At 39.0% G+C, this 24,402-nt stretch overlaps 1 protein-coding gene across 1 annotated transcript in view; it reads left to right on the forward strand.

The window, feature by feature from the left end:
* The window catches only part of ADORA1 (adenosine A1 receptor), a 52,556-nt gene that overhangs the window by 7,489 nt on the left and 20,665 nt on the right, over positions 1-24,402 (forward strand). Inside the window, exon 2 of the mRNA XM_081324100.1 lies at positions 312-694. Coding sequence (XP_081180226.1) covers positions 351-694 — 344 coding nt within the window. The 5' untranslated portion in view covers positions 312-350. The remainder of the gene's footprint in view (positions 1-311; positions 695-24,402) is intronic.

Genomic DNA, 24,402 nt, shown 5'->3' on the forward strand with positions numbered 1-24,402 from the left:
ATTGTAGCAATCTGTTTGATGGAAGAAAAGTTTTTCTGTACAGTAACTTGACTCATATTACATATTCAATATGTGAAATTCTTGGTGATAAATTGGAGTAGGGCTGCTTATATAAAAGGCTGTAATTGTGCAGGATTTAAAATGTAGACTTCCCCTGCACCAGAAACTCTTGTAAGATTTAATAAATACAGATTGTGAAAAATTTGTATATTTGCGTATATATTTTACACATTCTATAAAGTAACTGGATAGCTTGAAATTCTGTAGTACTTATTGTTGACCATATCTTATGTCTCCATTAATCGTTTCAGGCAATTTAAAGGTCTTCAGCTAGTGAGCATCACAACACCATGCAGGAGAACAAGAACTTCCCCTTCCACCTTGTTTATATCTTCATAGAGGTGCTGATTGCCCTTATATCCATCCCTGGGAATATCCTAGTGATCTGGGCTGTCAAAGTGAACAAGTCTCTCCGGGATGCCACCTTCTACTTTATTGTGTCTTTGGCAGTGGCAGATGCAGCTGTGGGAACACTTGCAATTCCTCTGGCCATCGTCATCTACGTAGGACCAAAAATGTGTTTCCACTGCTGCCTGATGTTGATATGTCCTCTCCTCATCCTCACAGAAAGTTCCATCTTGGCGTTATTGGCGATTGCTGTGGATCGCTATCTCCGAGTCAAGGTTCCTATCCGGTAAGAACTAGAACCTGAGAGATAAGTCCTAGTCAGAGATGGGAGTTGAATTTTTTCGTATATCTCTAAGATTGTGTTGCACAGGAAGGAACTAAAATTCCAAAAATGTCAAGAACTATTTCTTTTCAAAATCATGTTTTATTGAACTTTGTTAATAAAGCTTTAATACGTTTGTCCAACCCATGGATGACCATTGGATTGACATCTACTTTATATAAAATAAAAATAAATGAAAATGAGAAAGGCATATGTTTGGTAAAACAAAAATTTTAAAAACTAAAATTAGGTTCATGTGGCTCAGTGGGTTAGGACGCTGAGCTTGTCGATCAGAAGGTTGGCAGTTTGGTGGGTCGAATCCCAAGTGCCACGTAACAGAGTGAGCGCCTGTTACTCGTCCCAGCTTCTGCCAACCTAGCAGTTCGAAAGCACGTAAAAATGCAAGTAGAAAAATAGGGACCACTACAGTGGGAAGGTAACAGCGTTCCGTGCGCCTTTGGCGTCTAGTCATGCCGGCCACATGACCACGGAGACGTCCTCGGACAAGCGCTGGCTCTTCGGCTTTGAAACTGAGATGAGCACCGGCCCCTAGAGTTGGAAACGACTAGCACACATATGCGGGGGAACCTTTACCTTTTTAATCAGGGCAGACAAGAGTTGGTTATACAACTTGAAGCCTTTTTGATGGACTGCAGCTAGTACATGGAGTACAACAGTTCATTTAGTGACCATTTGAAGTTACAGTGGCACTGAAAAAGTGACTTATGACTGTTTTTCACACTTACAACTGTCGCCGCATCCCCTTGGTCATGTGATCAAAATTTGGACGCTTGGCAACTGACTCATATCTATGACGGTTGCTGTGTCCCAGGGTCATGTGATCATCTTTTGTGACTTTCTGACAAGCAAAGTCAATGGGGAAGCCAGAGTCACTTAATGACTATATTACAAACTTGACAACCACAGTGATTCACTTAACAATTTTGGCAAGAGAGGTTGTAAAATGGTGAAAAACCTACTTAACAACTGCCTCACTTAGCAACAGAAACTTTGGCTCAGTTTTGGTTATAAGTCGAAGACTACCTATATTACAAATAAATTGACAATATTATGAAGCTGTTCCATCTTTTCTTCCCTAATGGAATATTATGGAAAACATGCAAAAAATTCAAAGGAAAAATGTAGTATTGTTATAAATGGATAATGATGTTGTATAGACTTCTTTTAATAATTCATAAATGAGGCACCATATTAAAGTATTAAATTCTTGTCTGAACCTATTCACTCTCCTCTGCATTGGCTTTGTTCTGATTTCAGTTCTTTCTGATGTTTGGCATGTTGTGTACTAAATATTAGGCCTGGATTATGCTCTGATTATTATGTATATGGCTTTTCTAAATAATTCCAGATAGGAAATATTGGGAAATCCAAATATAATAAGAATAAGACTGTCTGATTTGAGAGAAGGATTCTGTCATTCTTTGTGAGGGTGGGAAGTAGAATATTTTAAACTGTATTCTGACTAGTGGGTTTTTTGAACAAAAGATAAATAAAGGATGCCAAGAATGGATGGTAGGGAAGTAAGAGTACTGGGAAGAGAACAATGATGAAAATATGTTTAAGATCAGAGATATTTTTTAACACATTGGTCAGTTTCCTCTTCTAAGTACAAATAAGCAATAATTCATGTATGCAATTATGAATGTATATGAAAAAGTTTCACTTTCCATTTTACAGCCAATTTGATTTTGATAAAAGGAAGTGGAGGAAGGTAAAAATGCCTGGAGATGAACTCAGGATTGGGATCAAACTGTAATAAATGGATATTTACTGGCACTGGGGTGGAGTTATGGAACATATACATTATTCCTCCAATTGCTAATTCTGCAAAGGATAACATATTGGTATCAATTTAAATAGGACATGTAACTATTAGGTTTTAAAAAATACATTGTGCTATCCTTTCAAATGCATCCTTTTGAGTGTGTGGGTGAGAAAAGGACATTATCATGCATTAATTAACACTAAGGGATGTGATTTTATCTATATAATTAATGGATGGTTTCAGGATCCTTAAAATCTGCTTACATGCAGAAATTTAGCAGTTGTAGATTTTTTTAATTTAGGAAAAGTATTACATACAGAATTTGTTTATGGGTACATTAACATAAACAGCCAAGGGAGTGAGGAAATGACAAAACAGTCATGCCTCTTATCAGTACAGTTTTAGAGTTAAAGAACAGTGAAATGAATAAACAAGATTACAGCTCAATCTAATAATATCTGTAATTTTGTAATGCAGTGCTCAGCCTTTACCATGTATAAATCTAACCAAATTTTAACAATGAAATGAGATTGTTTCCTACACTTGACGTCAGCCTCAGGACTGCAAAAGACACGACACATACTGCTCTTCCTACATCATATAACTAAAGTTGTAAAAGTATTGTCACAGATCTTGTTAATAGCAAATATGATGTCCATGCTAGTTTGCAAGAACAACGTTCAGCTGATTCTCATCTTTTCAGTAAAAAAAGTATTTCCTTTCTAAACCAAGCAGCAGCATAGAGTAGACTCCTTGCAGAGTCCCTTCTACAGAACTTCCTGGAAGGATCATGTAATCATGTGGGATATACTGTTGGAACATTGAATGTTCTCTACCTTTGTTTCTTCATGCGTTAGTCTCTTTGGTCCAGCTGTTCTGTACTATACTCTTCATCTAACCCCAAAGTAATATGATGATTGATTGCAGTTTAGTATTTATATCCATCTGCCCAGGAAAAAAAGACAAAGAAAATATGAGATTATGGGCTACTTCCTAGCATGCAAGAGTTGGGATGGAGAGAACTTACCTATTTTACTTTCTGGTAAATGTGTGCTTGGTATCCTCCCTAGTAGCCATTTTATGAACATGCCCAAAATATACGATACAGGTGAAACATTTACTTGACTAAGACATTTTAGCAACAACAAATATTTGGCCAAGGCAGCAGATTACCTCCCATTGGATAATTTTCCTGCTGTGCCCTCCCACCTATTCACAAAAGCAAGCACCAATCATTTTCCTTCCTGTGGGTTAGTCTTACTGGACTTATGCTTTTGTATTTGGATGTCTGTGTGTGTTAGTATAGGTAGAGGTAGATGTAATATTTGGAAGCTGAGGTAAAAGTCTTCTACCTCTGGTGAGTGGACAAATTATGAGAGGGTACAACAAAAATTAGGTAGCTCAGGGAAATAAAACATAGTAATATATTTTAAAATATACAATCTGTCAGATTTCAAACTAGCACCTTTCTGTTTAGAAGGAAAGTATAATCATTGTGCTTTTCCAGCATTCCTGGTAACTCTAAAAGCTATTAGAAATTGTAGCAACCATGGAGTCAATTGAATAGTCATTGCTGGCTCTGTGAAGTGGACCACTGGGGTTATAAAAAGTGAAGTATGCTACCCAAAATGAATGGGATCATTTGAGATGACATCACATGGAAAGAATGTTCCAGGAGTAAAGCTGCAAAACATACAGCAGAGGTTGCTTTGACCTTTGATAATGAGTGGGAGGTTAATAAAAGGCCATGTGATAGCATTCTGTCTTCCAAATATGGTTGCTGGCCTGTTCTGATTCAGGTAAGCTCTTAGAGATCTATGTAAGCCCCTCTACGTGTGTTCCCTAAATATTTCTGCTTGTGAGATTTCTGATTGGCAGCATAAAGAGGAGCAAATCTAATCAGCCACAGGCCAAGGGCACTCTAACTGGGTGCCCACCTGGGAGTGGCTTAAATGTTAGCCTCCTATCCTGAAACTAATTAGTCTTCTGGGAGGGATAACACTGGTAACTTTCAGCTTTATATTATAGGAGATTGCTTCGCTGATTTGTTTTGAAACAGGAAGGCATTCTTCACAGCAGAACTGGGAAAACCATGTATGCCATCAAAAAGACAAGAGCTTTCCTTGTCATGTGCGCTCTCTCTCAAATGTATAGTTCTCTCTCTCCCTCCCTCCCTCCCCCTCCCCCTCTCTTCCTTACACTGGGTGCTCTTTGGAGCTTGTCTCTGGCTGGCTGTTTGTAATCTGCAGTAATCTGCAGGTGGCATGATAGTAGGAGAGACTCAGGAGAGACTCTTTCAGTGTGCCTAGCTACTACTGCAATCCCAAGAACGATGACTCATATCCAGACACATTTTAACCCCAGGCAATAGAGCTTAGTCCAGTTTCAGGAGCTTACCTGAATGAGCTTTGGCTTTACATGTCATGACTCACAAAGGATGAAGATCTCTTTGTCCATGGAGAGGTTTATTTGTGCTGTTCATGGTGACCTTTCAGTAGCGGTGGAACATTATCCCTCTTCATGATTGAAGGAGATGGATACAATATCATATCAGACCAAACCTTTGGAAAATGAGTGGAATGAGAAAGAGATTAAAAGTGCCCACATGTGGAATTGAACAATTTCACTTGCTCCTCCGTTTGATGTTTTAAAATAAGTGTATGTTTCTTCTATTTGTGTGCTCCTAAGATCCTGTCACAGGAAGATTTAATGAGCAGCAATGTCCATGAGGTGGGGAGGGGTATCTAAAAAATTAAGACAGTGGCTTTGGCCATGTGTTCATCTGTGCAGCCTTGCAGCTGCCATCTTGACTATTTTGAACACACACATGAACACAAACACAAACACAAACATTCTCTCTCTGGTGAATCAAGTGAGTATTGCAAACATGTCTGAACAATCAAGGATTGAAACCAGATTTCTAAGAATTAAATTTATGAACAAATTCACATTAGTGGTTTTCCTTTCGAATTTCAGGTTCTTTCTGCCCAGTCAATGACATGATTTGAGTATAATATTATTCTAAAAGAAAGGCAGCTCACCTTTCAACCCTGGGGTGCTCTTGATCCAGTTTACCTTTTTTTTGGCTTCTGATCAACACTGGAGGCTTGGTAGTGATGAGGTGACTCTTGGGGCTTCCTGGCTCTATGTCCCCCCCTGGCCAAGTTTCTTTTCTTTAAAAATAGGATGTTTTTCAAAATCTTTCCCCAAAATTTGACGATGTAGTCCTGTAGCTTGGTAATGGAGGAAGAAAGGGTTCAGAGTGATCCACTGCTTATGGCCAGCATGATTCTGGTGGCATCTACAAGGGCAGTGAACAGGGAATCCTATATAGACTTCCCCCAGAAATTCAGTCTTACTCACGAGTCTGCCTGTTCTTTGTGTCCAGTTCTGCTTCTTGCCACCAAATCCTCCAGATGTCAATGAAATGTTTCAATCCCATTTGTAAGGCTGGGCTGCTTTGGAATGCCCTTCACTATTTGCAAAAGAGAATAGCCTATTTGCAGTAGGTACCTTATCAGTGGTTGAGGAGGAGATGCTGATAATAGGAGTTGGCTTCTTTCTATAATTGATTAAATCTCAGCACTAAAAAAATAATGCATATAAAATAAAAGCAGCAAAGTTCTCTGCCTAGATCATGTGGCTTAGATCATCAGAGCAGAATTTGAAGCATTAATCAGCACCATAACATCTGGGGCTCCTAATGAATAAAACCAGAGAAAGTTTGACATTGGTTAGGACAGTAGTCAGAGAAGCAATCATCTGTCCCGCAGGCTTCTTCCACACCTTCTTCTCCCCGGCACTTGTCAGAAAGCCTCCACTGCAGTGTTATTTATGGACATGCCATAAATGCTTCTGTCTGGGAGGCAGAAACAACAACCACACGAGACAGCAGAACTGTTTATAGCTGTATATTGGTGGAGCCCATTTTCAGTCACACTTGGAAACAAATAAGTGAGAAAGAAGAATGGAGGTCACCAGCAATGCCAGCTGAATTATCACTTGCTTTTTTCAGATCAGGTTTGAGAGTGGCAACTTAATAATTATATTCTTAAAAAATGTATTGACTTCACTAGGGAAATTGCAATTGAAGTGGAGATGGTTTGAATCTCATCTCCCCTTATTTTTCTAGTGAAAAAGGAAGGTAGTTAAAACCATTGATGCAATAAAGAGGGAGTAGAGAGGGCGTCTGTTGGAATCCCCAAAGAGTCAAGGTGGTAGCAGATACCCACCCCTTTTTTTCATGTGGGACACATAAAAAGGGATAGGGATTCAGACTCCACCATTTTGACTTTTTTGACTCCCCTCCCACATAAGCCCTGGGAACAGGCAATTTGATGCCCTCTTGAAATTTTGGATTTCAGATCTGATCAGTTTAAGCTGGCATGGCTAAGACAAAGGGAGAAAGAAGCTGAGGTTTAAAGCAGGGGAGTTTATAGGGAGGTCAAACCCGTTAAAACTCATGTGATAAATATTAAAAACAGGCAGAGCTTTGATCAATGGTCCAGCTACCATCTCGAATTCTGTGAATCTATGAATTGAAGTCCACACATTTTAAATTTGCTGAATTTGAGAAATGTTGGTAAAAAAGATAGTCTAGCAAGATTACAAACTTCCTTTCTTGTTTTCGCCTCCTTTTGTGTTCTCTTTCCTCCCCTTCTGCCGATTCCTTGGGAGGGTTCTTTCCAGTGGTGGGATTCAAATATCTGAACAACCTGTTCTCTGTGTGGATGCCACTTCCAGAAGTCCATTCTGGGCCTGAGCAACAAAAATTAGCTACCGGTTCTGCTGAACTGGTGCGAACTGGCTGAATCCCACCACTGGTTCTTTCTCTTCCTGAGCATTTATTCCAGCCAGAGTGTCGTATCCATTTCGACTTGGCTGCCTGAAGTGAGAGATGGATGCCTTTTAAGAATCTGTCACATGGCCAATACAGTAAACACATTGGGGCAGCTGCTTAATGAGAGAGAGGAAATACCAGCTCTCTTTCCAGGTGTTCAGTGTAAATGAAGATAGAAGTAGAGTAAAGCTCCTTGGCTTGTCTGGCCTTTAACTGAAATTTGACAAATGGCTGCTCCAAGATCTGTGTTGTGTCTCCTGTGAAATTGTGGCTGAGTTTTCTTATTGGCAGCTAGAGGAATTATCCTGTCTCCCTCTTTCTGATTAATAGTCAGCCCTAAGAACATTGTCCAGTCTTTTTCTGTAAAATCCCATGCATGGAGGGATGTTAATTTGCCCTGACCTCACTCCTTCCTACATCCCATGTCAAGATCCCCTTCTCTCCACTGCTTTTTGTCCTTTGAACTCTTTTGAAGGAGTTTGTGAGGAAAGCCTATATACCGAAAGAGCACTTGAAATTATAGCTTAACTGATCAACTTCACTGCCTTGAATGAAGAAAACAATGCCATCTGAGTGCTTTAAATACTGAACCATGTTTTGAATGAGAACTCCTTCCTGTCTGGGGCCTGAAACAATTGCCCCATTGTGGTGTCTTATAAAAAGGCCCAGGAGGAAGTCCTGAAACTGCAGAAGGTTTCTTGTTCAAAATTGTGAAGGGGAAAGAGGCTCTCTTGCAACACCCCAGGGCCTGTAATGCACTTGTTATTCCAAACACAGAACATTCTAGAACAGGGGTGTCAAATTTGCCACATCACGTGATGTGTCGTGACGTATTGCAACTTTCCCCCCCCCCCCATTGCTGGAGCTGGGTTGGGCGTGGTTTTGGTATGACGCATCCGGCCCGTGGGTCGGCAGTTTGACACCCTTGTTCTAGAATGATAGCAGTCTTCCAATATTTGAACGGCTGTCACAGAGAAGAGGGGGTCAAGCTGTTCTATAGAGCACCTGAGGGCAAGACAAGAAGTAACGGATGGAAACTTATCAATCTAGAATTAAGAAAAAAATTCTTGACAATGAGAACAATTAATCAGTGGAACAACTTGCCTCCAGAGGTTGTGGGTATGTATTGCTGGCAATTTTAAAGAAGAGATTACTATTTGTCTGAAATAGTAAGGTCTCCTGCTGGAACGGGGTGGTGGTGGTGGACTAGAAGACCACCAACGTCCTTTCCAACATTGTTATTCTATATTCTGTATTCTCAAAGATGCTTTGGGAAGTTTTTCGGTGATCGGTGACCAAAAGTCAGTGAGAAAAATTGGCAGCTACCATGTCATGATGATGCAAAATGGTTAAGAATGTAACACATGATTGGGTAGGATTAGGGCCATTTGTGCTCTGTTTTCTTCATTGGCAGAGGAAGTTCAGAGAATTTTCTCTTGAATCACAGTTCACAGTTGAATCACAAACTGCCTCAAAGTGAGAAGAAACTGACCCACAATTTTTAGCAACCATGTTTGCAGACAGCTCTGAAGGCCACAAAAAGAGGGTTGAAGGTGCATGTGACCTAAAGCTATACATTACCCACACTTGCTGTAAAGTCTTATGAATAGAGATGTCCTCAACCAGAATAAAAGTAGCTATTTCATTTACTGGATGATCTCTGTCTTCCAGATATACAAACCCACACACAAGGATATTTGGGTATACAATTTACATTTATGTTCTTCCTTTGCTGGAAGGAAGCATGCAAACTCTGGTGTCCAATTTTTAAATCAAAGTGATTGGAGATGAAGGAAGGAGAGCCTCTGTCAGGAACTTCTCCCAAACAGGAACATCCTTGTCCTTTGTCTTTTTGCATGTCTGGGATGTAAATACAAAGAAATGCTTTCTTGGCCATCCCCCACATGCATCTCACTACGGCTGTTTTTTTTTTTTGGCTAAATTCTGCCATGCCTGCAGGAAATCCATAGGGAGTCTCATTGTCTGAAATAAAACAGCTAGAAGCTCTAAAAATTCTACCTCTTGATTGAGGAAAAGGATAGCAAGATGTATCCTGGAAATAAAATAAAAGCTACTCTTTGGTCTCAACATAAAAGAAAAATGAGATAATATAGATGGCAACAATTTTCACAGACTCCCTGAAATGTCCATAACCACAGATACACAAGGAAAGAGAGGAAGAAACCACATCTCAGAATGATCCACTCTAATATAGAAAGAAAAAAATATTTCCAAAAATATTGAAAATGAAAAGAGGCATCACTCCTCAGAGCGGGTATTCTATGGTTGGAGTTATACAGTTTTGAAATCTGCAAAATGCTGTTTGATTGCAGGGGTGTCAATGGCAAAACCGTCCCGATACGTTGTGCGACATCAATTGACATCACGAGTTCGACATGTCTGGATTAGAGGCAACTGGGAAGCAAAAAATATTTTTTATTTATGTGAAAACTATGGGCAACAATGCTTTGTTACATTATTTTCCTTTTTCATTTATTATTTTTATTTATTTATTTGCCATGTCAATACTTTGTATTAGTTTATAATATAAAATACAAAAATACAAAAGCAAATAATAGGAAAAATAGGGGAGGGGAAAAGAAAGAGAAAAGTGTAGAGAAAAAGGGAAAAAGAAAGAAAAGGCACTGACCTCCGACTCCCTTTGGTGCAGTAAAATAAGAAATAACATTGAACATTGAGGGGATAGATGGGGAACTCATCAAATTTGCAGACAACACCAAGCTGGCAGGAATAGCTAATACTCCAGAAGATAGGCTTAAGATACAGGAGGATCTGGACAGACTTGAACACTGGGCGCTATTAACAAAATGAAATTCAATGCTGAAAAAAGTAAGGTTCTACATTTAGGCAAGAAAAACCAAATGTACAGGTATAGTATAGGAGGTAACTTGCTCAATAGTAGTAACTGTGAGAGGGATCTCGGAGTCCTAGTGGACAATCACTTAAATATGAGCCAGCAGTGTGCTGCAGCTGCCAAAAAAGCCAACACAGTGCTAGGCTGCATTAACAGAGGAATAGAATCAAGATCAAGTGAAGTACTAATACCACTTTACAATGCTTTGGTAAGGCCACACCTGGAATACTGCATCCAGTTTTGGTCACCATGATGTAAAAAAGATGTTGAGATTCTAGAAAGAGTACAGAGAAGAGCAACAAAGATGATTAGGGGACTGGAGACTAAAACATATAAGGAACGGCTGCTGGAATTGGGTATGTCTAGTTTAATGACGAGAAGGACTAGGGGGGACATGATAGCAGTGTTCCAATATCTCAGGGGCTACCACAAAGAAGAGAGAGTCGAGCTATTCTTCAAAGTGCCCAAAAGCAGGACAAGAAGCAACGGATGGAAACTAATCAAGGAGAGAAGTAACCTAGAACTAAGGAGAAACTTCCTGACAGTTAGAACAATTAACCAGTGGAACAACCTGCCTCCAGAAGCTGTGAATGCTCCAACACTGGAAGGTTTTAAGAAGAGACTGGACAGCCATTTGTCCGAAATGGTATAGGGTTTCCTGCGTGAGCAGGGGGTTGGACTAGATGACCTCCAAGGTCCCTTCCAACATCATCATCATCATCATCATTATCATCATTATTATTGAACCTCAACTTTTTACTTTTACATAGTAGAATAAACTAGCCATTTCTATAACAGTAGATCTATCTAATCAGTAAAACCCAAAATCAAAGTTTCATTTTTTTCCACCCCAAATACAAAGTCCAGAAGTGGTTTCCAATTAGAAACAAAATTACTTGTGTTTTTTTTCTTTTATCAAAGCAGTCAGTTAGCCATCCCTCCTAACTCCATGAGCTTTTGCAGCCAGTCATCCAATGTGGGGATTAAAGCGTCCTTCCATTTTTGTGCATAAAATATTTTTGTTACTGTCAACATATATAACATCAAAATCTTTTTTCATTAAACCCCAAAGAAAAGTTTCTGGTTTTATATTTATATTCACTTGAAGAATCTTCTGTTATTTGAAATACTTTTATACATTCTTGATAACTTATCTGCTGTTAAATGCCACTGATACATCAACTTATAAAAATTTTCTTTTCAATTGTAATTTAATGTAAATTTTAAACCTTTCATCCACATATTCTCCCATTGTTCAAGCTTTGCATTATATTCAAAGTTCCTTGCCCACTGAATCATACAATGCTTTTACATATTCACTTTCCAAATTTAAATTCAATAATGTTTTATAGATCTTAGCAATGATCTATACTACCACACAGTAGGATTTCCAATTCATTTTTAACAGAGTCGTACCCACAACTTTTTTTGTCTAATTTAAAACTTCCCTTTAGTTGTAAATATGTAAACCAGTGGCAGACATTTCCTTTTAATTCTAGCTCTCCCTTAAACTTGAGGATAGATAGGATCACCAAAATTAAAAGGTGCTATTTTACCATAAGTCCGCCAGTCTGGCTTTGCCATCATTTCTTTTCTTAAAAAAACTTCCTGGGTGGACACCCAAAGGGGCATCCTTATTTTATATTTATTCCAAACTCTTAGAATGACATGTCTAACAAAGTGATTGTTAAAATCAACATTTACTTTAACCTTGTAATACCATAAAAAACCATGCTATCCAAATCTTAATTCTTGACTTCTAAATCAAGTAACCTCTTATTCTGGATGTTCACCCACTGTTTTAGCCAGACCAAAAAACAAGCATCGAAATACAAATTTGGTAAACCCACCCCTCCTCTTTCCTTAACATCTTGCAATAATTTATATCTAATTCTTGGGTTTTTTCTCCTTGCCATATAAACTTCAAAATATCCCTCTGCCATTTTTTAAAAGGCAGTATTGGTAACATCTAAAACAAAAAAAGCATCTTTGGTAAGACATTCATCTTAATTAATTAATTAATGAGGACCCAGATTGTTGGGGGCAATAAGCTGACTTTGTAATAATGCCGCTTGGGGGCCCCCAAAAGCCCTAATAAGCAGGCATATACATAGAATGAAGGCTATTGCTAAGCACATTGGTTTGTGCTTAAATTGTAAGCCGCCCTGAGTCTTCGGAGAAGGGTGGGATATAAATGGGATTAAAATAAAAAAAAAATTACAGGAATTCTATCCAATAGTGATAAATGCAGTTTATCCCATCTTAATAAGTCCTTTTTAATATCATTCCAGAGAGGTATATAATTATTTTGAAACAGGTTTGTGTTTGTCAATATGAACCCCAAATATTTCACCTTTTTCTCAATCCTAAAACCAGACTTTTTAGTCAATATATCACAATCCTTTGAGGTCATATTTTTAATTAGCATTGTTGTTTTCTGTTTGTGTATTTTAAAACCCCCAAAGCCCCAAACTCATTTAATTTCCTCATCAAACATTCTATATTATGAAAGTTAGTTGCCATTGTCTTCTGCCCTATTTGGGGCAGGGAGAATTCCAGATCTAGTTTAGAGCTGCTGGAAGATCTTTCCATCCTAGTACAACCAGGACTGGCCTGTGTGATTCTCCAAGATTAGCTATGTTGACCAGGTGTTGCCATCCAACTAGATTCCTTATACATTTGTCATCTTTCTCTCGAATCATGCCTTGGTTTTTTCAAAGGTGGAAAAATATTAGATATTGGCAATGTCACATCTTATTACTGAAAGAATTTTCAGTATAAAGACTCATTTCAGCTGAGTTGAATAAAAGGTGACTACATATCCATGTCCTTGTTTTCTTTTTTTTTTTTATTAAAAAGTTTTAACATACAATTTTTCCCTTAAAAAATCCCCCCTCCCCCCCCTTCTCCCTCCCCCCCTTCCTCTCCCCCCTTCCTCTCCCCCCTCCCCCCCTCCCCCCCCGACTTCCCAGAGCTAAGTACAAGGTATATTAAAAAAAAACAATCATAAACAACCATATACTAACAACCATAAACTCTAAAATCTATCACTCTCTAGCTTATATAGGATAAAACAAACCTTAGTAATATTAAATATATATAAATATATATATATAAAAAAAAACTAATATAGAAAAAAAAATAAAGAAAGAAGACTTATTCAAATATAAAACTTCTTAACCCTATACTTATTCTGAGTAAACTCAAGCCATTTTCTCCCTTCCATAATATAGCGTTCCTGCGAGTAATCTTTCAAATAGGCCGAAATCTTCACCATTTCGACCAAGTCGGAAACCTTTAAAATCCACTCTTCTATGGTCGGCAGTTCCTCTTTCCAGTACTATCCTATCAAAAGTCTTGCTGCCGTAATTAAATTCAACATCAACTTAGTATATTCCATCAGATTTTTATCCAAAAAGCCTTAACCTTTTTGCAAGTCTACCATATATGAAAATATGAAATTATATTACGTCTTTATCACCGCAGCTCCAACATTTAGGCTAATAATTCAGATACATGCTTAGCTTTTTAAAATCTAAATACCATCTATAAAACATTTTGTAAAAATTCTCTCTTAGATTTCAAACTTATATAAATTTTACATTCCTCATCCAAATCTTTTCCCACCTCCCACTACTTGGCTGTAAGTACGTTGTGAAAGTTCCATAGACTTCTGCTGATCTTGTTCTTTTATCTTTTTTGATCGTTTTAAAGCAGCACGCGTCACCCTCTGTTCTCTGGGATCATCCAAAAGTGTTATAACTTGATCTCCTGCAGCACCATTCTCCTCTATCTGTCCATCTTCAGCCTTTTGATATTCTCCTTCTCCAGATCCCTTTGCAGCTTCCAGAAGTGTTAATGGGGTTGCTTTTAAAACATTATTGTAAAAATCACGCGCTTGCATCACAGTAACCAAACGGTACCTTTTACCTTCATACATCACCATCAACCCAGCTGGAATCTCCCATCTGAACCTTATATCTCGTTGCTTGAGCTCTTGCACCAGAAATGTAAAATCCTTCCTTCTCCTTAAAATCTTTGGAGGAATTTCTTTTAGAACCAGAACTTCTTGATCAGCAATCACGACTTTAGTATCATAGGCAGCTTGTATAACTTCATCTCTAATTACCCTTTTTGCAAAATAAACCACCACATCTCTAGGCAGCTTTCTCTGTCTAGCAATCCATGAGTTCACACGATACACTTTATCCATGCCTCCTTTTATTTCAGATGCTGGCTGATTCAATACCACTTCAAGAGCCTCAGAAACCAGCTGCTTTAAATCTTCCTTAATATTCTCCTTTAAACCTCTGATTCTAATGGCAAACTGCATCTGGAAATATTGAGCAAGACTCAATTCTCTATCCATTTTGTCTCTTAAATCTTCATTCTCCAATACTTTTGCTTCTAATATAGCATTCTTTTGAGTCAAATCTTTGACTTTTTCATCCAAATCTTCCACACATTCAGCCACTTTATACACTGAAGACAAAATGTCTACCTTCATCACGCTGAACTTCTGTTCCATCCTCTCTTCTATTCTCTCCTCCAATTTCTCCAATTTCTCCTCCATCCTTGCAAATTTGTCACCCATTGATTGATTAATTGATTCCAAAAGTTTATCCAGAGCATCTCGTAAGTCCTTCGATGTCACTACATCAGGAGGATGTAATGCCTGCAATGATGATTGTTGCACCGGGGAAGTTCCAGCACTCCGAAGAGTTTTAGGGGGAGGTTTAGCCGCCATCTTTTACTTTCAATTGTGACGCACTTTCACTTAGAGTTTAAAAAGTCCATCAAGCTCGAGAGTAGAATAAAATAATCCTCTTCACCTTTTCCTCTTGTACCGCTCTGCCTGCTCTTTTTATTCCATAGTCCTTCCTTCAGGCAGGGGTGGTCGCAGACGCCTGGCTCTGCTCCATAAAGTCAGGAGCAGAGGCGCTGGCCAGCTGGGAGCGACCCAGGCTACGGGGGAGTTCGATCCTTCGGCCGCCCAAGCTGCAAGCTCAGGCGGCCCCGGAGAACTCAACCCCTACCTGGGGCCTCACCCCCTCCTCTTCTCCCGAGGAGGGGGCTTCAAATTCACCCGAACAGCTGATCGGCGCTGTTTCGGGCGAAAAAAACTCAGCTGAGCCGCGGGCAGCCCGGGAAGGCTGTCTCCGTCGCCGCGGAGCCACCGGAAGTCCCCATGTCCTTGTTTTCTGTACAACAGTACAGAAGTGTTTCCATTGTCTTACAAAGTTTGTCTTTGTTTAGTCTGAATTCCAATTCTAATCTGGAACCCTAAGATTTCTTGGTAGCCTCTAACTGAAACAGGCCCCATCCTGCTTAGCTTTTGAAAATATTAATCAAGGTTGGCCAGCTGCTATTTTTCCATTGCTGTATTTCCAACAGTACTGATATAAAGGTTGGCTAACCATATGTCTCTTATTCTTGTTTCTGCTACAGGTTTTAAATATGATTTAACAATCGTATTTCTTTTTCATTTAATCTCCAAGTATTTATTAATAGAGGAGACAGATATAAATGCTTTTTGAAATATTCAGTGGTGAAAAAGTGATTAAACATTTGGATTTTTTAATGCTATTTATCTCTGGAAAATAATTGGAAAAGGGAGCAAAGAAACTCGAGATTATATTTCATAAATAGAGTGGTAAACCATGCAAATTAGAATTGTAAAATAGGTGTACTGGAATGTTGAGTCCAGCACTAGACAAGTATTGATTTTTTAAAGAAATGTATTAGATCTACAGTTCTCCTTTCTTTAAGGAGGTCAGTTTAGCATATATCAGAGAGAGATGAGGTGGGGGCAGAGAGAGAGAGAAGATATTCTCAGAATCATTTTATAAAATATGTTTGAATGAGATACCATTTTACAAGATGATTCTGAGAACAGCTTAAAATTATCTAAAATACAAATATTTCACTTCCCTTAAATATTCATATTCTTCTACATTGTGATTAAAAAGGAAGTCCATGCATGGTTTGATGTACTAGGAACTGTGAACTTCCTATCTAATCTAGCAGTAGCTATGGATTCTGACTTACTTCTGCAAATCTTATTCTGTTCCATTGGTACTTTTTAAAATCAATTCTAAATTAGTTCCTTCTGCATTTTTTAAACAGCATCCAGGAGACATTGCAAAAATGTCAACTTCTTTCCACCCTAACTTCAGCCTTACTGATCTCTGGCTGGCTGGCCTATAGGAATCCTGAAACCTCTGAGAAAGAATTAGGGCTACTACCTTTTTGAAAATTTTAAAATAAATGGTTTTTTGGGACAAGAGTACATTTGGAACATGAATTAGACATAATCTCAAAGGCCAGTTTAAAAAATAGTAACAATTGGTCAAACTATATCCCTTGATTCAGAGTTGCATGCAAGGCTTTGAAGAGACTTCTATACCTCACTCTCATTCTGTTAATTAAAAAAAATGAAGTGATTTCACTACACTGGAACAAACCCTGGGATAAATCTGAGATTCCATCTACTTGGAAAATCAACAGATACGGTTTCTCAGTAATGGAGGTCTGTGTTATTCACAGTAATGACATAATAGTTATTTCTATGTTCCCCAGAGTGTCCCTTTGTAGCCAGCATATTCAAGTTTTGCTAATATGCTGTTACCAGGGCTAAGAGTTGGACTGGATCAAGATAGCTTGTATGTCATCTTTCCTCACTTCAGTTAATGTGCACTACAACTTTTCATAACTAATGCTTTAAATGATGTCAAACACTCCTCAATCTGCTGCCAAGAAAAATGTTTTTGTTGCCTTTGCCATAACCCTCTGAGACATGTCAGCTCAGATGCAATTCCATAATACATTTTGTGTAACTCTTGTTTCCGCACTCTTTCTTTGTTCATAGAATTGCTACTCAATTGTCCCTTATGCAGAAAAACTATTACTGTCAAGTTTTTATAGCACCTCTCCTCCATATTACATTGGGTCTATAGATGTAGGAGCTAGGTGGAAGGCCCCCAACAGCTAACAAACAGCAAATATAATATCGTGGATTTCTGGGGAAAAAGAAATGCCAATTTGTCCTGATAGGGAGACCTGTTTTTCTCCAGGGATCTTCCTGGGAAAGTGAGGTTGGGAGGCTGACTAGTCTTGCTTATCCTTTGCTGAAATTTCATTGGGTTGCTTTATCTTCAATATCATCTGTAGCATAATTTCCTAATCTTGTATTAGTAATAGGAATTATATATACTTCAATACAGGAAGAACAAATTAAACAGTAATATTTTTCCAAAGAAATGACCTTCTCCAACTCTTGAGATACATACTGTATCTCAAGGAAAGAGAAGACAAAATCTGGAAAATAAAATGGGAAAGATGGTTTCGTTAAGCCAGTTCGGTATAGTGGTTAAGGTTCTGGCCTAGAAACCAGGAGGCTGTAATTTCTAGCCCTGCCTTAAGCATGAAAACCCAGCTGGGTGGTGACTTTGGGCCAGTTACTGTACTTTCTCTCTCAGCCTAACTCACCTCCATGGAACTGTTGTTCTGGGGAAAATGGGAGGAAGGAATGTTATGTATGTTTGCTGCCTTCAGCTATTTATAAAGTAATAAAGGTGCAATAAAAATCAAATGAATGAATGAATGTTTTCCCAGATCACTCCCAAACCGATTTCTTAGATCCACTCCTTCTACCATTTTCAGTAAGCTAGTAAGAATGACCTATTATACAAACTGCATCAAGCTGGGAAAATAAGATGATGAAGCAATTTTACCTCAGCACAGGACAGGGCAGGGGTCTACCTAGAAGAAAATAAAGGGCAGGGGGCAAAGCCAGGTAATAATGCGTGAGCCTGCACAAGCTGGCAAATACTACTTTCAACTCAGAAAAAGGAAAACCCAGAAGGAAATCACATTTGCAGTGGAAAGTTAGGGAGGAGCCAAGGGAGACAGAATGAAAAAAATAACTATGTATGCTCATCAGTGCTATGGTCTCATCTGTACTTATGAAAGGGGCAGTGTTTGCAGCACTGACACAGTTTAGATAGTTCGGTCCTGTAGAGCAGAACTTTCCAATCCATTGTACGTGTACCAGTGGTGGTACATTGGCACATGGCACGTGGTATGCGTAAGGCAGGTTGAAAAGCACTGTAAAAAAAAAGTGTAAAAGTGTAGGCCTGTGGGAGTCAGCTGGAGCTGTGGTGTTGCTCGGGCTCTGCTGAGCGCCCGAGGATCAGCTCAGGGCTCTAGCTGATTGGCGCACGGCTCAGGCTGACTGGCGCTTGCCAGTCATAGAATCTGAAGAATTGGAAGGGATCTCAGAGGCCATCTGATGTGTTTGCATGCACTCATTTGTAAAGGGTGGTAATTCCCCCCTCCCCATGCTGAATTCTTCACATGATCATACAAACAGATGGTCCTCGATTTACAACTGCAGTTGGAACTGGAACTTCCATTGCTAAAGTCAAGTCACACCTGATTATACACCTTTTTTTCTGTCATAATATAAAACCACTGCGGTCATTAAGCAAATTGCTAAAATTACTGAATTGCTAAAATCCAGAATGCTACTAGATGGCAGCCAGCAGTTTCTTTTTTCAATATTTTATTTTGCTAATGTCTAGAATTTACAATGAAAATCTGGGAGCCCTAATTAAACCTTGATTATAGGATTATTGAATTCAGGCAAGCTTATGATTGTCGAAGAAGAGGATTGCAGCTTAATGCATTTTAATTTTTAGATATTTTGGCAGCAAATATATCTGTATTGTATTTCCAAACCAGCAGTCTGAGAATAATTCCTACACACAGGTTGATCCTCTGAAGCAAAACAAAAACAATACAGCTTTAATTAAAAGAATAAGATGAAGGATTGACAGCAAATATACCACATGAGCAGGAAATATTGAGAGCAAATATACCACAGTTCAGCCATCTGAATGATTGGCTGCATCTTTCTCTTTGTTTTTGTCTACTGATGGGGGGAGGATTTGGTCTCTTCAGGTGATGCTATCTGTTGGGTTTTATTATTGATTTTATACTTCTTTATATGTCTTACTACCCAGAATAATTTGGAATCAGGTGACCCAGAAATTTGAATAAATAATAATCATCTCAAAAAAGAAAGATAAAAAAAATCAATACACATTGTCATCACATCTTTCCTTAAATCCTTCCAATAACTTTTAATTTAAAAAGACTTGTAGGCTAGAAACAGCTATAAGATGTCTCAATAACAAGTAAAGCTAAGAGATGAGAAATTGTTCCAAGCAAGAGAGAGTTGAAGGAGTGAAAACAAGAGTGATATTTAATAAATAAGGAACATTATCACAATCATAAGCCTAAGGAGGCATAGTTGTGTAACCTGTTTTTAAAGAACGACAATTCCCTTTGATTTAAAATAGCTTGCAAACTGAGAAAACACAGGCTTCACACCCTCAAAAAAAGATCCAGCAGGTTTTTGCTTCCCAGTTGAATACTGACATGAATTTGGCCTTACAAGAAATCAGACTTCCCATCCCTCAGTCCCATTCTACCTTCATGAACGAAACAGCTGGCAAGAGAGGCTTCGTGATGACAAGGGGTGGTCCCACAGCAGGCCTGCTGAGTTAGTTGGACCCAAATAGATTGCTGACCTTGATGCACTGTGGATTATCCACATAGGGGGTCTTCTGCTGCAGGAGTTGGAAAAACATTTTCATGCCAGAACACTGTGGCTTCAGTCTACGTCAATAGTAGACTGGCAATGACATGGCGGCCGGCTACACAGTAAGGACATGGCAAGGAAATGATAAGTAGGGCATCTTTTCATCATGGCAAGGAGGCTGTGTGTGTGCGTTCCTCCATAATCCCTTGTCTAGGGTGGCATGAAGGGTGGGGACTGAGTGGCTAAATTTCCTTGTGCACTGATTAGAGTTACCACTTGCAGAAATTGTAACAATTGCTAGTGGCAACTAAGGAATGCAGAAGTCTCTAACTCTTCACCACCATCTAGCAGACATCTGGATACTAGCTCCAGCAGCTATAGCATTCACAAAACCTGCTGGGGTGCCCCGATGCCCCTGAGAGAAAACCCTGAATGACGCTACCATTCTTCAAAATTGTTTATATATACAGGCTTGGCATCTGAATATCTCTGCTCTCAGCCATTTGTTCCTCAACTGATTAATCTGGTTATATTTCTTGGGTGAACTCAATCAATGTGTCTGCAAAGAAGGATATATTTCTTCTCAGTCTCTCCATATATATATATATAAGGAAAGGCAGGAAGAAGAGGGAGGCAAAGCAATTAGAAATGGTTTGCAGTATGTTAGGCAAGTATGGTTAAAGGTAAAGGTAAAGGTTCCCCCGCACATGCGTGCAAGTCATTTCCGACTCTAGGGGCCGGTGCTCATCTCCGTTTCAAAGCCGAAGAGCCAGCGCTTGTCCGAGGACGTCTCCGTGGTCATGTGGCCGGCATGACTAGACACCAAAGGTGCACGGAATGCTGTTACCTTCCCACCGGAGTGGTCCCTATTTTCCTACTTGCATTTTTACGTGCTTTCGAACTGCTAGGTTGGCAGAAGCTGGGACGAGTAACAGGCGCTCACTCTGTTACGTGGCACTTGGGATTCGACCCACCAAACTGCTGACCTTCTGATCGACAAGCTCAGCGTCCTAACCCACTGAGCCACCACGTCCCCTCCAAGTATGGTTACCCAAGCCTAAAAAATCTATAATTTTTAAAGTTGCACCATCTCCCTTTCTGTCATGCATCAATTCTTCATTTTTGTTTATTGTTTTAAATCATAGCTGTGTATTTTATTTTGGTCTTTGACCATAAATTCAATAAATATTAATAAAAATGAAGGCTTGACCAGTGAGAAAAAAAGCAAACATCTCTATTGACGCAAAGCCTTTTCTCAAGTCAGCTGAAGGTTTGCAAAATAAATAAATGAATGTTGCATTGCATAACTACGTCCCAGCTTCTGGTCTTGTCATATTGACAGGAATGCTGTTACTCTTATTCCATTTATTCCACTTAGGTTTTGTACTACATTATATCTTGTCGCAATAATCTGAATGGTGCTCAAAAATCCAAAAAGAAGAGGGAATAGAGTCTAAAACATCCCGAAACGACTAAAATCTGCACATTTTTTCAAGTTTGTAGTATAGAAAGAAAGTAGCAATGAAGCTGAAGCTTTTGCTGGCATGCATGCCCAATCCAATGAAATGGAAACAGAAGTGGTTATAATGACATCAAGATTGCTAGAGTGGTTGAAAGAAGCCACTGTTGATGTTCATGTTATAGTCCAGGGGTGTCAAACTGGCGGCCTGCGGGCTGGATGCGTCATGCCAAAACCACGCCCACCCCATTGCTGGCAATGGGAAAAAAACTCACAATATGTCATGACACATCACATGACATTGCGAGTTTGACATCTCTTTTATAGTCAGTCAGGGAAACCAAAAGTTGATGGTGCAGCTAATGGAATGGAAAGAGGAGTTAGTGAGAAATTGGTCTGCAATAAAGCTACCAGCTGGACCACAGATAGTAGCATCATTGTGAAAATGATTTATGCTCTTCCATCCAGTGCATTCGACCAGGACCATTTCCAAATTCAAGGTTATAAGTACAATTACATTTTAACTTTTGTCCCTAAAGTTACATCATGACTCTCTTCTTTCTATATTCTATCCTGTCTAATCATCAAAACCGTAAATCACAAGTTCATTTTTTTCTTCTTTATACAATTAGTCCATAAAGGGTTTCCAATCCCCAATCAATGTAGATATTATCTTTTCTTTAATCAGATAAATTGATTTTGCCATTTTAGCAAGTTCTGACGTTTTCACCAAAATATTGCTCCTGTTTGAAACTACAGTATTTCACCTACAGTAGCAAGTGTGTGAAGCTCATCAGTTATTGCTAAAGAATCATAGTCTCTTAAGAATGACTCTCTGGACTTGTTAACAGGTAGTCCTCGACTTACAACCACAATTGAATCCAACATTTCTATTGCTAAGTGAGACAGTTGTTAAATGAGTTTTGCCCCTTTTTAAGACCTTGATTGCCTCAGTTGTTAAGTGAAACACTGCAGTTGTTAAGTTAATAACACAGTTGTAAAGTGGACCTGGCTTCCCCATTGACTTTGCTTGTCAGAAGGTGGTAAAAGGTGATCACATGACCTCAGGATTCTGCAATAGTTGTAAGTGTGAAAAGCATTCGTAAGTCACTTTTTGCAGTGTCATTGCAATTTTGAACGGTCACTGACTGAATGGCTGTAAGTCAAGGACTACCTGTACATTGAGTACTAAAAATGAAAGTACTAGAAAACTTAATCTCTATGGAGATTCTTAGTCATCCAGGCCATGGTTGTCCCAAACGCGTTTTTCAAAGGCAACTTTATTTTGTTTTTTTCTTGAAGATGTTTTGCTTCTCATCTAAGAAGCTTCTTCAGTTCTGAGTGAAGATCCATTCAGAACTGAAGAAACTTCTTGGATGAGAAGCAAAATGTCTTCAAGAAAAAAATAAAGTCCAGTTGCCTTTTGAAAAGCACCTTTAGGATAGAAAACTTAACCTAGATAGCACTTGGACATATTGGCAGCAATGAAAGCACAACATTGTTCTTTATATCATGAAGCCAAACTTTTCAGCCTTGATTGTTTGTACAGTGCTCCCCTAGTTGATATTGCCTCACCTGTTTGTTGCCACTATTTGGGTGAAACTTAATTTTCATTACAAGAGATGAAATCCACAGGCTTGGAATACTACTGTAGGAATGCTTCCATTTATTTCCCAAGGTTTCTGCAGGTTTATTTTTATTCTATTGCAATGTGACTGATATTGGGACGGGGCAGGTACAGGAAGCAAAGATTATATATATAGAAGTTGTTCCCAACAGAGTAAGAAAAAAAACCATATCTGGAGTTACACTAATAAGAAGCATGAAAACAACGCTTAATGGAATGAGGAAATGAAAGGGACTCTGTATAGAAAAAAACATTTAAAAATGGTTGAAAAATGAGGATGAAAGAAACAGAGCAGTGGTGGCGAACTTATGGCACGTGTGCCAGAGGCGGCACTCAGAGCCCTCTCTGTTGGCACATGTGCCACTGCCGCCAGCAGCAGATCCATCAGGCTGCCCCACCCAGCACAAAGGAGGCAAAGTAGCCGACTAGCAAGCTCGACTAGAGGTGGTAGAGCAGAGATCACCAACCATTGTCGATTGGCAGACTGGAAGAAAAGGGAGGGTAAAGCATTTTACATTTACACGTGCTGCAAATGGGGCGGGGCTAGTGCCTGCGTGATACTCCCTAGTCCTGCCCCATTCTTGCGTGGTGCAGCACCTTGTATCTGGACCCCACGGCGCACCGGCGGCCATTTTTACGCCTTGCAGTATGGTGGCCTATTTTTGCGCTCCTGTTTTTTGTGTGCCAGAGACGGCATTCATAGGGGCCTCCCTGCCACCCCGCGAGGGGACCACAATGCTGATGTGCCCCTGGCACTTTGCGATAAATAAGTGGGTTTTGGGTTGCAGTTTGGGCCCTCGGTCTCTAAAAGTTTCGCCATCACTGAAATAGAGAGAGCTGCAAGGAAAGTAGTCAGAGGGAGCAAGGAACAGTTAAGCTTAAAAGAAGCAGAGAAAATTCAGAGTAATCTGGATGGAAGCGAAAATATTTGCAAGTGGGGGACTAGAGCCAAATAAAGGGTTTTGGCAGAAGGCATGTAAAGAATAAGTGATTACATGAGACAAGATTTGAGCGAAGGAATGTTGGCAACAGTATTTTATAGATTTTTATGGAAATGATAGTGACATCTCAAAGACTACTTTAAAAGTGCAGAAAGAAATGATGAAAAGGAAGTCACAAGTGCTGTGAAGATGCTGAAAAAAGATAAGATTGCTGCTGTAGATAATGTATCTAAGGGCATATTAAAATAAATATACAATTTATTAATAGTCTTTATGACTATTCAACATATGCATGAAGACTTTATCAGATAAGAATTATGCTGTTATACCCCTCCTGTAGAAAAGAAAAGATGGCAATAACAAATTAAAAAACTAATTTGTTCACATGTGTAGGAAAGTTTTGGTCAGAATTCTTAATAACAGAGTATAAGAAAGGATACAATAGTTCAAGGGTTAATTTTGATTGTAGCAGGATAGAACTGTAAATATATGTAAATATAAATAAGTAAATAAATGTGTAACAAATGGGCCTGACAATAA

Source organism: Vipera berus (assembly GCF_964194415.1).
Source record: "Vipera berus genome assembly, chromosome: 3".
Taxonomy (NCBI): Eukaryota; Metazoa; Chordata; class Lepidosauria; order Squamata; family Viperidae; genus Vipera; species Vipera berus.